Source organism: Phocoena sinus, chromosome 2 (assembly GCF_008692025.1).
Source record: "Phocoena sinus isolate mPhoSin1 chromosome 2, mPhoSin1.pri, whole genome shotgun sequence".
Classification (NCBI taxonomy): domain Eukaryota; kingdom Metazoa; phylum Chordata; class Mammalia; order Artiodactyla; family Phocoenidae; genus Phocoena; species Phocoena sinus.
This window is the reverse complement of record NC_045764.1, coordinates 10,514,764-10,526,769: the sequence shown is the minus strand read 5'-3', so window position 1 is coordinate 10,526,769 and position 12,006 is coordinate 10,514,764. Positions and strand designations below refer to the sequence as shown.

Below are 12,006 nucleotides of genomic sequence, written 5' to 3'. Positions count from 1 at the left end.
TATAGATTAAAAATAGAATACCTCAGTTTTCTGAAAGCCCTATTTGAATCTTTGAATATGAATGCAATTTCCTTTTTAACTGTACCCATGCCTCCCATCAAAATCATTTACCACCAGAAATTATTTTTTAAAGCAGAAGCACAGCACATATTTCAACTCCCATGTGATAACACTGCAAAATTTGGTAACATCTGCATATTTTCTTTACTAATTGCAGTGTTAGTCTGAAGTTAATTATATTTTTTTCAGCCAGAGCATATTGTTTGATATTGCTTATGAAGTGATTTTAATGTTCAGCTTAGCTGTTAGGAGGAATCTTATTTTGTCTTATATTTTTAGAGGCAGTTCTCCATTGTAGCACACTAATTCACCTGATAACTACTTTTCTTTAAAAAAAATCTTCAGTATAACGTTATATGAAAACACTGCAATAGGTGGCAGGGGATAGTGTTTTCATAATTCAGCTACATGTGAATCCTTCACTTACAGTATATTTTTGTACTAGCATTGTTTAATAATATATTTTGGTTCTGAAGAACCTAGGGGCAGGGCAGGAATAAAGACGCAGATGTAGAGAATGGACTTGAGGACATGGGGAGGGGGAAGGGTAAGCTGGGACAAAGTGAGAGAGTGGCATGGACATGTATACACTACCAAATGTAAAACAGATAGCTAGTGGGAAGCAGCCGCATAGCACGGGGAGATCAGCTCGGTGCTCTGTGACCACCTAGAGGGGTGGGATAGGGAGGGTGGGAGGGAGACACAAGAGGGAGGAGATATAGGGATATATGTATATGTAGCTGATTCACTTTGTTATAAAGCAGAAACTAACACACCATGGTAAAGCAATTATACTCCAATAAAGATGTTAAAAAAATAATATTTTTGCATTCATCATTCTTGTGTGCCAAGCACAGTACCACACACCTAGCGGTCTGTCAGTAAGTAGCAATTGCCCCTATTAGGCATAATGCCAGTATGATCTTCAGATCATGTGTATAGATGTTAGATTGATCTAGACATCCATCAGTGTTAGATGGAGTGGTAAGGTAACAGAAAGCCTACATCTCTAATGATGTGAAACTGATATCATTTATATTCATTCAATTCAACAAATATTTATTAAATCTTATCCATGTGTGATCAGTACTGTTGCTATCATCTATGTGGGCAAAGACAGAAAAAATAAATGAAAGACTCAATTCTTGCCCTGAAGAAGATCATCACAGTCGGGGCTCAAGACTCCATGAACAATTTTCTCCCAATTAGATATTGTGTGGCATTATTAGTCTCTGCATTGTGTAGTATACATAGTTAAAAATTGTAAGAGATTAGAGGAAGGAAACTTCAGTGCAAGTTAGAATCATTTCAGGTGGCCTTGTGATGGAGGTGGGACCTGAATCAGACATTGAAAAATTGGTTAATGTTTAGAAATGTGGGTGAGAGGAGATGTCGTATGTGAGCAATAGCATGAACAAAGACTCAGAAGCAAGAAGAATCTTTGGAGTGTTCAGAGGACGGTGAGTCTTCCTGGGTCAGCTCAGAGTTCGTGATGGGGAGCTTTGGGAGACTGTGTTGGATGCATAACATGAGGTCATAGAGGGCAAGGAGTAAAACAGTAGTGAGCTACTGAAGATTTCTCAATGAAGATGCATGCAGCTCCTCACAAAAGGCTAACGTGAGGGCCAGAGACTAGGCAAGAAGTCAGAGTCTAAGAAATATACAGGCACAAAAGAATAAGGCCAAGCAATGGGACAGCTAACAGGAAGCCTGGGTGGCAAGAAAGTCTTGAAACTTCCTTGCAAGAAAGTCATCAAAGTCTTGAAACTTGAGATATGTCTGTCCTAGCAGGAACCCCTGTAGTCTTCCTTTGGGAGCAGGAATTATTTCAGGGTCCTAAGTGGGTGTGAGTGAATCTTCTAATGGAAATACGAATCAGTTAACCCAAATGGAGTGGCAGAGATTTGGACAAATCCTGATATGATCAAAGTGGAGCTTCAGAAAAATGAGCTTGTCACTGTTATGAAGAATGAATTAATAAAGGGTGAACCCAGGTTTAGATGGGACAGTTGATAAATAATTGTAACAAATAAGGAGTAAACTGGTAGGAGCCTGGGCAAGGATTATAATTGTGGACATTGAGAGAAGTGATACACATGAAAAGTAACTCAGGGTAGAAATGTGTCAGTGAAAGGTGGCACTGAGATTTCAAACCTGAGTGAAGAGGCAATAGTAGTAGTATGGACAAAAGTACAAGCCTTAGGAAAGAAAAGTATACACGAACACGTCAGTATTTCCTGACCCAGTAGAGCGCGGCTGGAAAGAACATTCACAGACATGGCCAGTGGCCAACCTACAGAATAATTGGGACCTCCACTCTAATCTCATGGAGACCTTTGAGTGAGGTTCATTTTCCCTTTAACTTCTGACCACATCAGGGTTTTAGAGTAACTCTTGACAGATGTGTTTACTTAAGGGATTTTCAATGAGTAGGGCACTGCTTATTGTTTAAATATGGTAGAAATATGCTGAAACTTTGGCAGGTAAAACACCTGGGCATATGGGACTGGAAATCAGTGTTTCAGTATAGAAGTTGGTTACCCCTAGGTAATGCATTTGGTGAAATGTTTTCTCCAGATTAGAGCTTTCTTTTTGTTAATTAGATATCATCTTCCCATGAGGTCATGTCACTAAGACAGATAAAATGGATGGTAGGGGCTTCCCTGGTAGCGCAGTGGTTGAGAGTCCGCCTGCCGATGCAGGGGACACGGGTTCGAGCCCTGGTCTGGGAAGATCCCACATGCCGTGGAGCAACTGGGCCCGTGAGCCACAACTACTGAGCCTGCGTGTCTGGAGCCTGTGCTCCCAATAAGGGAGGCCGCGATAGTGAGAGGCCCGCGCACTGTGATTAAGAGTGGCCCCCGCTTGCCGCAACTAGAGAAAGCCCTTACACAGAAAAGAAGACCCAACACAGCCATAAATAAACAAACAAACAAATAAATAAATATTTAAAAAAAAAAAAAAATGGATGGTGACAGTTACTGCTCAGAATGAATTAAAATAACAACATTCAGTTTGAAAAAAAAAAAGTCTAAGGAGATGTTTAACAATAAGAACCAATTATTTAACATCTGTTTTTTTTTTTTTTTTTTTTTTTTCTGTACGTGGGCCTGTCACTGTTGTGGCCTCTCCCGTTGTGGAGCACAGGCTCCGGACGCGCAGGCTCAGCGGCCATGGCTCACGGGCCCAGCCGCTCCGCGGCATGTGGGATCTTCCCGGACCGGGGCACGAACCCGTGTCCCCTGCATCGGCAGGCGGACTCTCAACCACTGCGCCACCAGGGAAGCCCTTAACATCTGTTTTTATTTATTTATTTATCTGACATCTACTCTGTCAGAAACTCTTAAGTGCGTTATAGCCATGATTCGATTTCATTAGCAAATAATCCCATGAAATACGTACTTTTATTATCCTCATTTTCCAGGTAAGGAGACTGTGACCAGAGAGGTTAAATTGCCTCAGATTATGCAAAGTTAATTAGGGATCCAGCTAGAATTCCCCATCAGGTCTAGTGTGACTCTGAAGCCCTATCCTTAACTGCTACACTACGCTTGTCTCTTCTGGCTTGAGCAAGCAAACGAGGTAATTGTGAATTTCACTAAGCCTTTAGCATATACCCTCCAAAGATGTGATGTCTGTCATGTGTGAAGAAATAATGGTTCAATTATAAACTATGCCACTGAATGTTTAGCAGCCTATTTTCTCACATTTCTGGCAATGGAGGTCTTTATGTATTGAACCAGACTCAATGCAGTAAGAATTTAAATTTCTAGGAGTTGCATGTAAACACATTATAAACTTTTGTTGCCTTGAGGGCTTTATTGTGACCCAGATGCTCTATGAACAGCTTAAACTTAGGTTGGGAATGTGGAAAATTATTTTACAATTGTTTTAGGAAAAGGCCAGGTATTAGCGCACACGCACACACACACACACACACACACACACACACACACACACAAAATCTGAGATGCCAAACACTATTTAAAAATTATTTTAATTAAAAAAAACACAAAGTGTACCTGTGAAAAAATCCTCTATACACTGAATAAAAATTTTAAATAAGTACATGGCATAAGTATTCATATATGAACATTTTGTCTGCATCTATTTCTATGTGTTTCTATCCTAGACACAAAATGCATGCTAAAGAGCTTAAATTTTACTTCCTTCTTCACCTGTAAAACTAACAGAGAATTGTTTGTTTGTTCTTCTCACAGCTGAATTTTTATTCCTCCTATGGGGTGTTTATCTCTGCTACGCGGTGCGAACGGTCCCATCAGCTTTTCACGAGCCGCGCTATATGGCTGTTGCAGTTCACAATGAGCTCATTATCTCCGCTATATTCCATACAATTAGGCAAGTGATCTGCAGAGCCACTCAACAACTGTTTTATTTTTCTGATGTGTTGCAGTTTAATTTAATAGCAAAATTGGATAAGATACACAATGGAAAGATGTAGGAAGGATAGTGTTTTATAAGTTGACTAATTTCTTTGTCACAGAAATGGCAGATGAATCGTTTTGTTTTTTTTTTAAACTCTGCTGTTCTTAGTTCCTTCTGATGAGTTGTTTATCGCCTTCATTTATTTGGAAGGGTAACTCAATGTTATTGTATTGTGTTAAACCACTTATGGGGATGTCATTAGGTATATTGTTTATGATACATAATACTGTTTGTTCTGAAGATATAAAGCAATACATGCATACATTATAAAATAGATACAGGTAAATTGTCTATGTTTTCATTCATGTTTATTATGCTGGTTTATACTTTCAAAACTTTAACACTCAGATAACTTATGTATGTGAAATCTGTTGAATTCAGAACCAAAAAACCACTCCAAGTTGATGACTGGATTTTTGTGTGCAGTGGGGTTCTTTCACCATTGCACTGTAGTGATGACTTTCTGTGGTAAGAAAATATGGCCTGGCCCTCCGTTTCTTATTATTCCATGTATCTCCATAACCAATGAGTACAAAGGAGGAAAAAAGTGGCTTATGATAAGTGAACAAAATGAAATATGTTTGACTTACCTCAACAAGAACAACAACCAAACAACAACCAAAAAGGAATCCTATAGCCTGAAAAGCAACAAAAAGATGTCATTTAATTGCTCGACATATATTAAAAGTTAGGACACACTTAAGAATGTAATTAGAAATTTTGAATATTAGTCTTGGCCCGCAGTGGAAAGATAGAGATGAATAATAGGGTGGAAAGGTGTGGATCTGCGGAAGTTTTGCAGGATGTTTATCACCTCTCACTTTAGTCAATAATCATAAAATGGCATCTTGCACTTCTAGGAATAGATGATGCCAAAGAGCAGTTGGGGCTCAGGCATAATCTACACTTTTTAAACTCTTAAAGTAAGAGAAAGAGGTATTTATGATCTGACAACCCTGGAAATTCCATCAGAGACGGCCAGGAATCAAGGGAATTTGCCCCCTTGCTGTGTCTTGCCCTCTCTCAAGAGAGAGAAAAGAGAGAAAGAGTAGAAGAGGGAGGAAAGATGAGATGCAGAATATGAAATCATAAATAAGCAAAGAAAAGGATGCTTTCTGTAGTTCCACTCAGACTAGAGCTCAACGATATGAGTGAGGATGCCCTGGTCTAAAATGCCGTGAGCACCAGAGGGCACTTTGTCATGGTGCCAGAGCTCCAGAGCCTTCACATTTCTTCCAACCCCTCTCCCCAAAAAAGCTGCATCATTTTCGTTGTTTGTTTTCAGAACATCAAACACATATGTTTCAAGATCTAACAAACATGCTTATCTAGAACCATTGATAAGTTAAATGTTATATTAACAAACCAACTAGAGAGTTATAAGCATGTAAGAAGGCTTATCACATGGACTTCCCTGGTTGTCCAGTGGTTAAGACTCCACGCTCCCAATGTAGGGGGCCCGGGATTCGACCCCTGGTCAAGGAACTAAGATCCCACGTGCTGCACAGCGCAGCCAATAAATAAATAAATAAAACAGTGGCTATGTAAATCAGCCATATTCAGTAAAAAATAAAAATTGAAAAAAATGGCTTATCACAGATGAGTTTAAATGTCTTCTACTGTCAGAATGTAACTGTCATGCAGAGTTTCCCACTTGTGCCCTAAAATTAACTGTTATGTTTCTTAGAACCAAATTAATTGCCCAAGAAATTAAATCTGTTCAACACAGTTGCCAAAATTGATCTATATCTTTTCAACCTGTTCAATTTTACTCTGTTCAATTTCCATCATTACTGTGTTTTTTCAATAGATTTTCAACTCTCAGCTGGCCCAAGTCCTTTCAGAAGTAGGCAAGGTAAATGATTTTTAAATGAACTTTAAAAAAATTCTTAATAGTAAGGCAATAGATGGTTATTTCAAAAAAAATCATAAAGTGATAAAGAGAAAATAAACTCCCTAATCCAACCACCCAAAGATAAGCACTATTAACATATTAGTAAATCACTGTTAGATGTTTTTATATGCATGTGTATTTATGACACATCACATTTGATAGCTCCCTTCTAGGAATGTCACAGTGAAGCTAGCATACCAAGAAGTCCTGCTGTACAGATACCTGTTTAACTTTGTTTAACCAATATTTTCCAAATGTAACCGACCATGGAATCCCCCCAACCCTTACATCTGATAACAGCAGCCACGCTTCAGAAAACACTGTTTTATCACTGAACGAGGGTGATAGGAAATATGTTAAATACTTGTTGAAAATAGCTTTCTTACTTTGCTTAGGTCTTTCCTACAGAGTCCCAAACAACCCAGCCAGAAGAATCATATAAACCATGAGCTGGGTTCACGTAGATGCAAGCTCTGATTGAATGGTTCATGGTGAACCTAGTAGGTTTGGTATTGAGCAGACATAGCATACTCTTCTTCCAGACAACTCTTTAATCCCCTATCAGTTTTGAACAGGGAGGACTTCAAATGGTAGCAGAGGGACTAGCCTTGGTATCTTTTGGTATCTTCTTAGGCAAGGCTAAGCAAACCTGAATGGGAAGCTCTGCATTTCAAGTTCCAAATTTGACTTACCTTTCTACATAGACCAGCCTCGATTAGATGGTGGCACATTGGCTTCAAAGAATCGTAGCTACTCTCTTGAATGTTTAATTTGTATGGCCATAAGGGACCAGTGATGGAATTATAGTTTAACACATTAAATCTACCGAACACTGATTTTAGGGGGATGAGCCAGGAGCAAGTAAAACGCAGTGATAATTAAAGAAATCAAGAGCCAGGAGCAAGTAAAACGCAGTGATAATTAAAGAAATCAAGTATGCACAATTTCTTATTTACATGTGGACTGAGTTCATATATGCTGTGGTTCCAGCATTAATAAAGTTCAAGGATAAAAAGCAATAACATAAAAATTTAAATCAGCTGGATCCATCTTGGCAGTTTTTTCCTAGAATGAAATAATATTAAATAAGGCATCCAACATTAGCAAAGATATTCTCTATCAATAGGATATATATGTTCTTCTTGTCTGCTTAAAATATAAAATTATGTATACATATATGTATGTATTCATATTTATACATACACATATATAAATTTAAAACTATGACTACATATTATGTACAGATTTACCTTCTTTCTTACCAAATTGTCAGACTGAACAAAAATAACCTAAAAGGGTTAAGTCTAGAAGGATAAATGATGAGAAGGCATTTCTCTCAGTCTGTTCTAACCCTTTACTTATTTTTAGTACTAAGCATAAAGCAAACCTTTGGGAAAGTGCAAGGCTTTTAAAAAGTTTGCCTTTATTCTTAGCCTCAATGTTCAAATATTTCGATGCGCCTGATTTTTGGACCGATTTTTTAAGTTGAAATACTATTTTTTAAAATGAAGCTTTAATACTATTTCAAAACCCAGTTGTTCTTAAGGTATTTCTAATCAAAACTGCAACCTAAAAAAATCTGGCAGTAATTAAAAGCTGATTAAGGACAATCGATGTTAGCATATCTCAAAATTATTTTTTGGAAGATTCACTGTTCTAATTCAAAATATATGTACCCATTCTTTTTTCCAGATATTGTCAGGCTAGTTTCGAGTTCACCTGTGTTGGCATTTGAGATAGGAATTCCCAGTACATAAGGCTGCTTTTTGACTGTAAATCCATCTCCTTTGATGTAACTGTCTGCTCCAGTACTGGCAGGGGCCCCAGCAGATTGGGATTGTATTATTTTCAGGGGTACATTTTCTACTGCTTCTGTGCCTCAGTATTGTGTCTCAGAGACTGTAACTTTTTATTGAGTAAGATGATCCTATTTTAATGCTTAAAAAAAAATCTTACTTGACCCAGCACAGACTGTATAGTCAAAAGTATCCCGTCCCTGAACAAAGTGAATATTCAGTCACATTCAAAGCAGGTATGAAGCCACTTTTCTCACAAAGGAGCTAGAAAAGATGTTAATTCAGAAAATCCCTTTTAGTTGTCTGTGAAGTATCATGGCCATTCTGCACTTCTGTGTATAAGTCTATGTTTTTTATATCTCCAGACACAGGGGAAAAAACTCTATCTCCATTTTGATGACTCCTGAGCTTCCATTTTAGCTTGATTTTTTTGGGGGGGGGAGGGATGGAAGTGAAAATTTGGAAGAAATAGCCTTGATGGAAATTTTGTTTTAAATATTAATAATATTAATTTACTTAGTAAATTTGTCATGAATATGGTATAATGCAGAAATAAAATTAGTCTCTTCTCTTTTTAGATTCATATATGTTTATTTCATGATTATATCATAAGCATTTTCTTAGGATATGAGCTTTTCAAATTTGATGATGTATATCATTGAAACAAAATGCTAATTCTCTAATTCCAAAAGCACTAAAATCTCATATTTAGCTTTCATGGATAAACAATAGATGGGAAAACATTAAAAGAAGAATATGAATGCAAAATGACCTTAATAAAAGCAATATCTGGTTTCTGCATAAAGATGAGTCCTTAACACATGAGTTTTAGTTTGTACATGTACCTACTGATTTGTGAAAACATTCCCAAATTACCAGATCAGATATTAATAATGAATTTTTCCTATACATGTTACTTGAAGGGCCGTCCTGGAACACATGTTTTTAAATTCCTCAATAAGATAAGATTTTAAATATTACATTTTACATTATTTTAAAATAATTTGATGCTCTATAAAAACTAAGGTTTGTATTTTAAAAGATGCACTTTGTATGTCAACTATATTTCAATTTGTAGAAACAATTTTAAAAAGATACACATTACAAACCATTAGTACATACATTTTATCCATTACATTGCTTATCATTTAAACTTCTGGGATCATTCACTAAAACAGATATTTACCCATTTTTTCCCCTCAGTTCTAATTAATATTTTTAAGTGAAGAATATTATGATCAAGAGTTATTTGGATGTGTCTTATAACCTAAATTTGCCTGAAACAATCATTTTTTAACCTACTCTTCTTTTGAATTCACATGTGTTCACTGCTTTTGCTTTGCACATTCAACTTACCTACAAAATAATAATCCAAGGAAGTGTTTAGCACATTATATATGTATGTGTTATCTTTCTTACTATTGATAATTTTAAGAACTAAAGGGTTCATATCTTATGCATCTAATTAGGGTTACTTAGACCCTTATTCTTCTGTGATGAAAATATATGTCATAGAAATAACAGTATGACTTCTTTCTTGCTTGCTTTCTTTTACTAATACATTGAGAAAAAGAGTTTCCAAGTATCCTAGTGTTTTAAGTAGAGATCTTGTTGGGTTGCTAATGTGGTGAATTCTCATTTCAGATTTGTTCTTGCCTCAAGACTTCAGTCTGATTGGATGTTGATGCTGTATTTTGCACATACTCATTTGACTGTGACAGTGACCATTGGGTTGCTTTTGATTCCAAAGGTATTCCTCCAACATTACTTTTCTCTTGCAAGATAGTTGTTTTAAATGAGCGTGGAATTGTTTCTCCTTTAAAAAGTACCTGGCAATATAGGCAAAGGGAGGTGTGAAGATTTGCTTGACACGCTACAATGTTTTTAAAACTCCCTCCTCAGGAATCTAGGTGTCTCTTTTCTTTGGGGATTTATTAAACATCTCACATAATTTTTAACTGCCTTAGTTTGTACAAAACCCATCATCCGTTTTAGTCCTTTTCCAAATACTTTGATATCTATTCATGTTTTAATTATTAGGGGTTCAAGGTGGCCTTTCATTGTAGCTGTAACCTCAAGGTCGTTTATAAAGAGAATTATCCTAGTCTAAGAATCCTCTTGTTTGGATTCATATTCAGGGAAGTACTGTGTTTTAAACATTCAGAGAATTTTTATGTAAATAGAAATAATTATAATGTTGTATAAAAAGAGTCTTGCTTAACAATGATGGATTCTGACAAAGACTTATCTACACAGCATTCTGACGTGGAGGGAAACGGGCCAGGACTCAGAATACAGGGATTCTGAACGCATACCCCACCCCAAGTTAGCTGTGTAATGTAACGTTAGGCAAGACTTTTCATCTCTCTGAGTCTGTTTCCTCATCTATGACATGATAGCAGTGAGGCTGCTTGGAATAAAACAAAACGATACCTGAGTTTTGGAAAAAAGATACTACACAAATTATCATTATTTTCCTCTTTTACATGTAGAAAGACAAAATATTAGAACAAAATATTATGTGCAGAAAAACAAAAATTATCATTGTTTTCCCCTTTTACATGTAGGAAAACAAAATACATCTTTATCAGTGTCATACAATGTAACGTTAGCACAGCTGAAACCAGAATTGTGATTTCACTCTAGGCTTCCTTTACCTCACCTCTCACAGTTAACCAAAACATTGAACTTCAGCCTGATTGAAAAGGCCAAACAATTGTAAACAGAGCAAAATGCCTATTTTCTTCCTTACTTGAATTACACCAAATAGCCATAATTTTCATGGATGTGTCTGTTCCTGCAGTCTATCTTAACCATCTTTATACTGTACGTAATATGATTACATTTTTATTAGATGGGTATATACTCAGACTATTTATTTATTCATTCAAAAAATTGTTATTGAGCTCCAGAGACAATTGAAAACATATGTTTACACAAAAATTTGTTCTTGATGTCTATTACCTTGGTAGTGATGGCATCACGGGTGTTTGAATATGTCTAAACTCATCAAATTGTACACATTTAATATGTACAGTTCTCTGCATATCAATTATACCTCAACATAGCTGGCTTAAATTTTTTTTTTAATTTGTACATACATGAATGTTCATAGCAGCATTATCCATAATAGCCAAAAATTGGAAACAACCCAAATGTCCATCAATTGATAATGTATAAACAAAATGTGGTATACCCACAAAATGAAATGCTATTCATCAATAAAAAGGAATAAAGTGTTGATACATGCGACAACTTGTACAAACCTTGAAAACCTTATGCCAAGGAAGCCAGATAAAAAAGGCCACATATTATACGATTCCATTTATGTGAAATGTCTGGAATAGACAGCTCTAAAGAGACAGAAGGTGGGTTAGTGGCGCTGTGGGCTGGGGAAAAAGGGGTATGGAAGTGACTGCTTCCTGGGTTCAAGGTTTCTTTTGGGGGTGATGAAAATATTCTGGAATTAGATGGTGGTAATGATTGTGCAACCTCATGAATATACTAAAAAACACTGATCTGTATAGTTAAAAATTGAGAATTTTATGGTATGTGAATTATATTTCAATAACTAATTTAAAACATTATTGAGGAGCTTTACTAAGCACTGTTCTATATCCTAGAATAAGAGTAGTGAACAGATATAAATCTGTGCTCTCATGGTACTTATATTCTGGTGGAAGAGAGGAGGAAACAGAAAAGATAAACAAAATAAATATTTAAAATAGTATTTCAGATAGGGATAAGCATTAAGAAAAAATCATAAAGCAGGAAATGGACAATATCTGACAAATAACTGTCTCTTAAACT

At 36.3% G+C, this 12,006-nt stretch overlaps 1 protein-coding gene across 1 annotated transcript in view; it reads left to right on the top strand.

The window, feature by feature from the left end:
- The window catches only part of GPR158 (G protein-coupled receptor 158), a 317,648-nt gene that overhangs the window by 300,912 nt on the left and 4,730 nt on the right, over positions 1–12,006 (top strand). The window contains exons 8-9 of the mRNA XM_032623641.1: positions 4,281–4,419; positions 9,841–9,946. Coding sequence (XP_032479532.1) covers positions 4,281–4,419; positions 9,841–9,946 — 245 coding nt within the window. The remainder of the gene's footprint in view (positions 1–4,280; positions 4,420–9,840; positions 9,947–12,006) is intronic.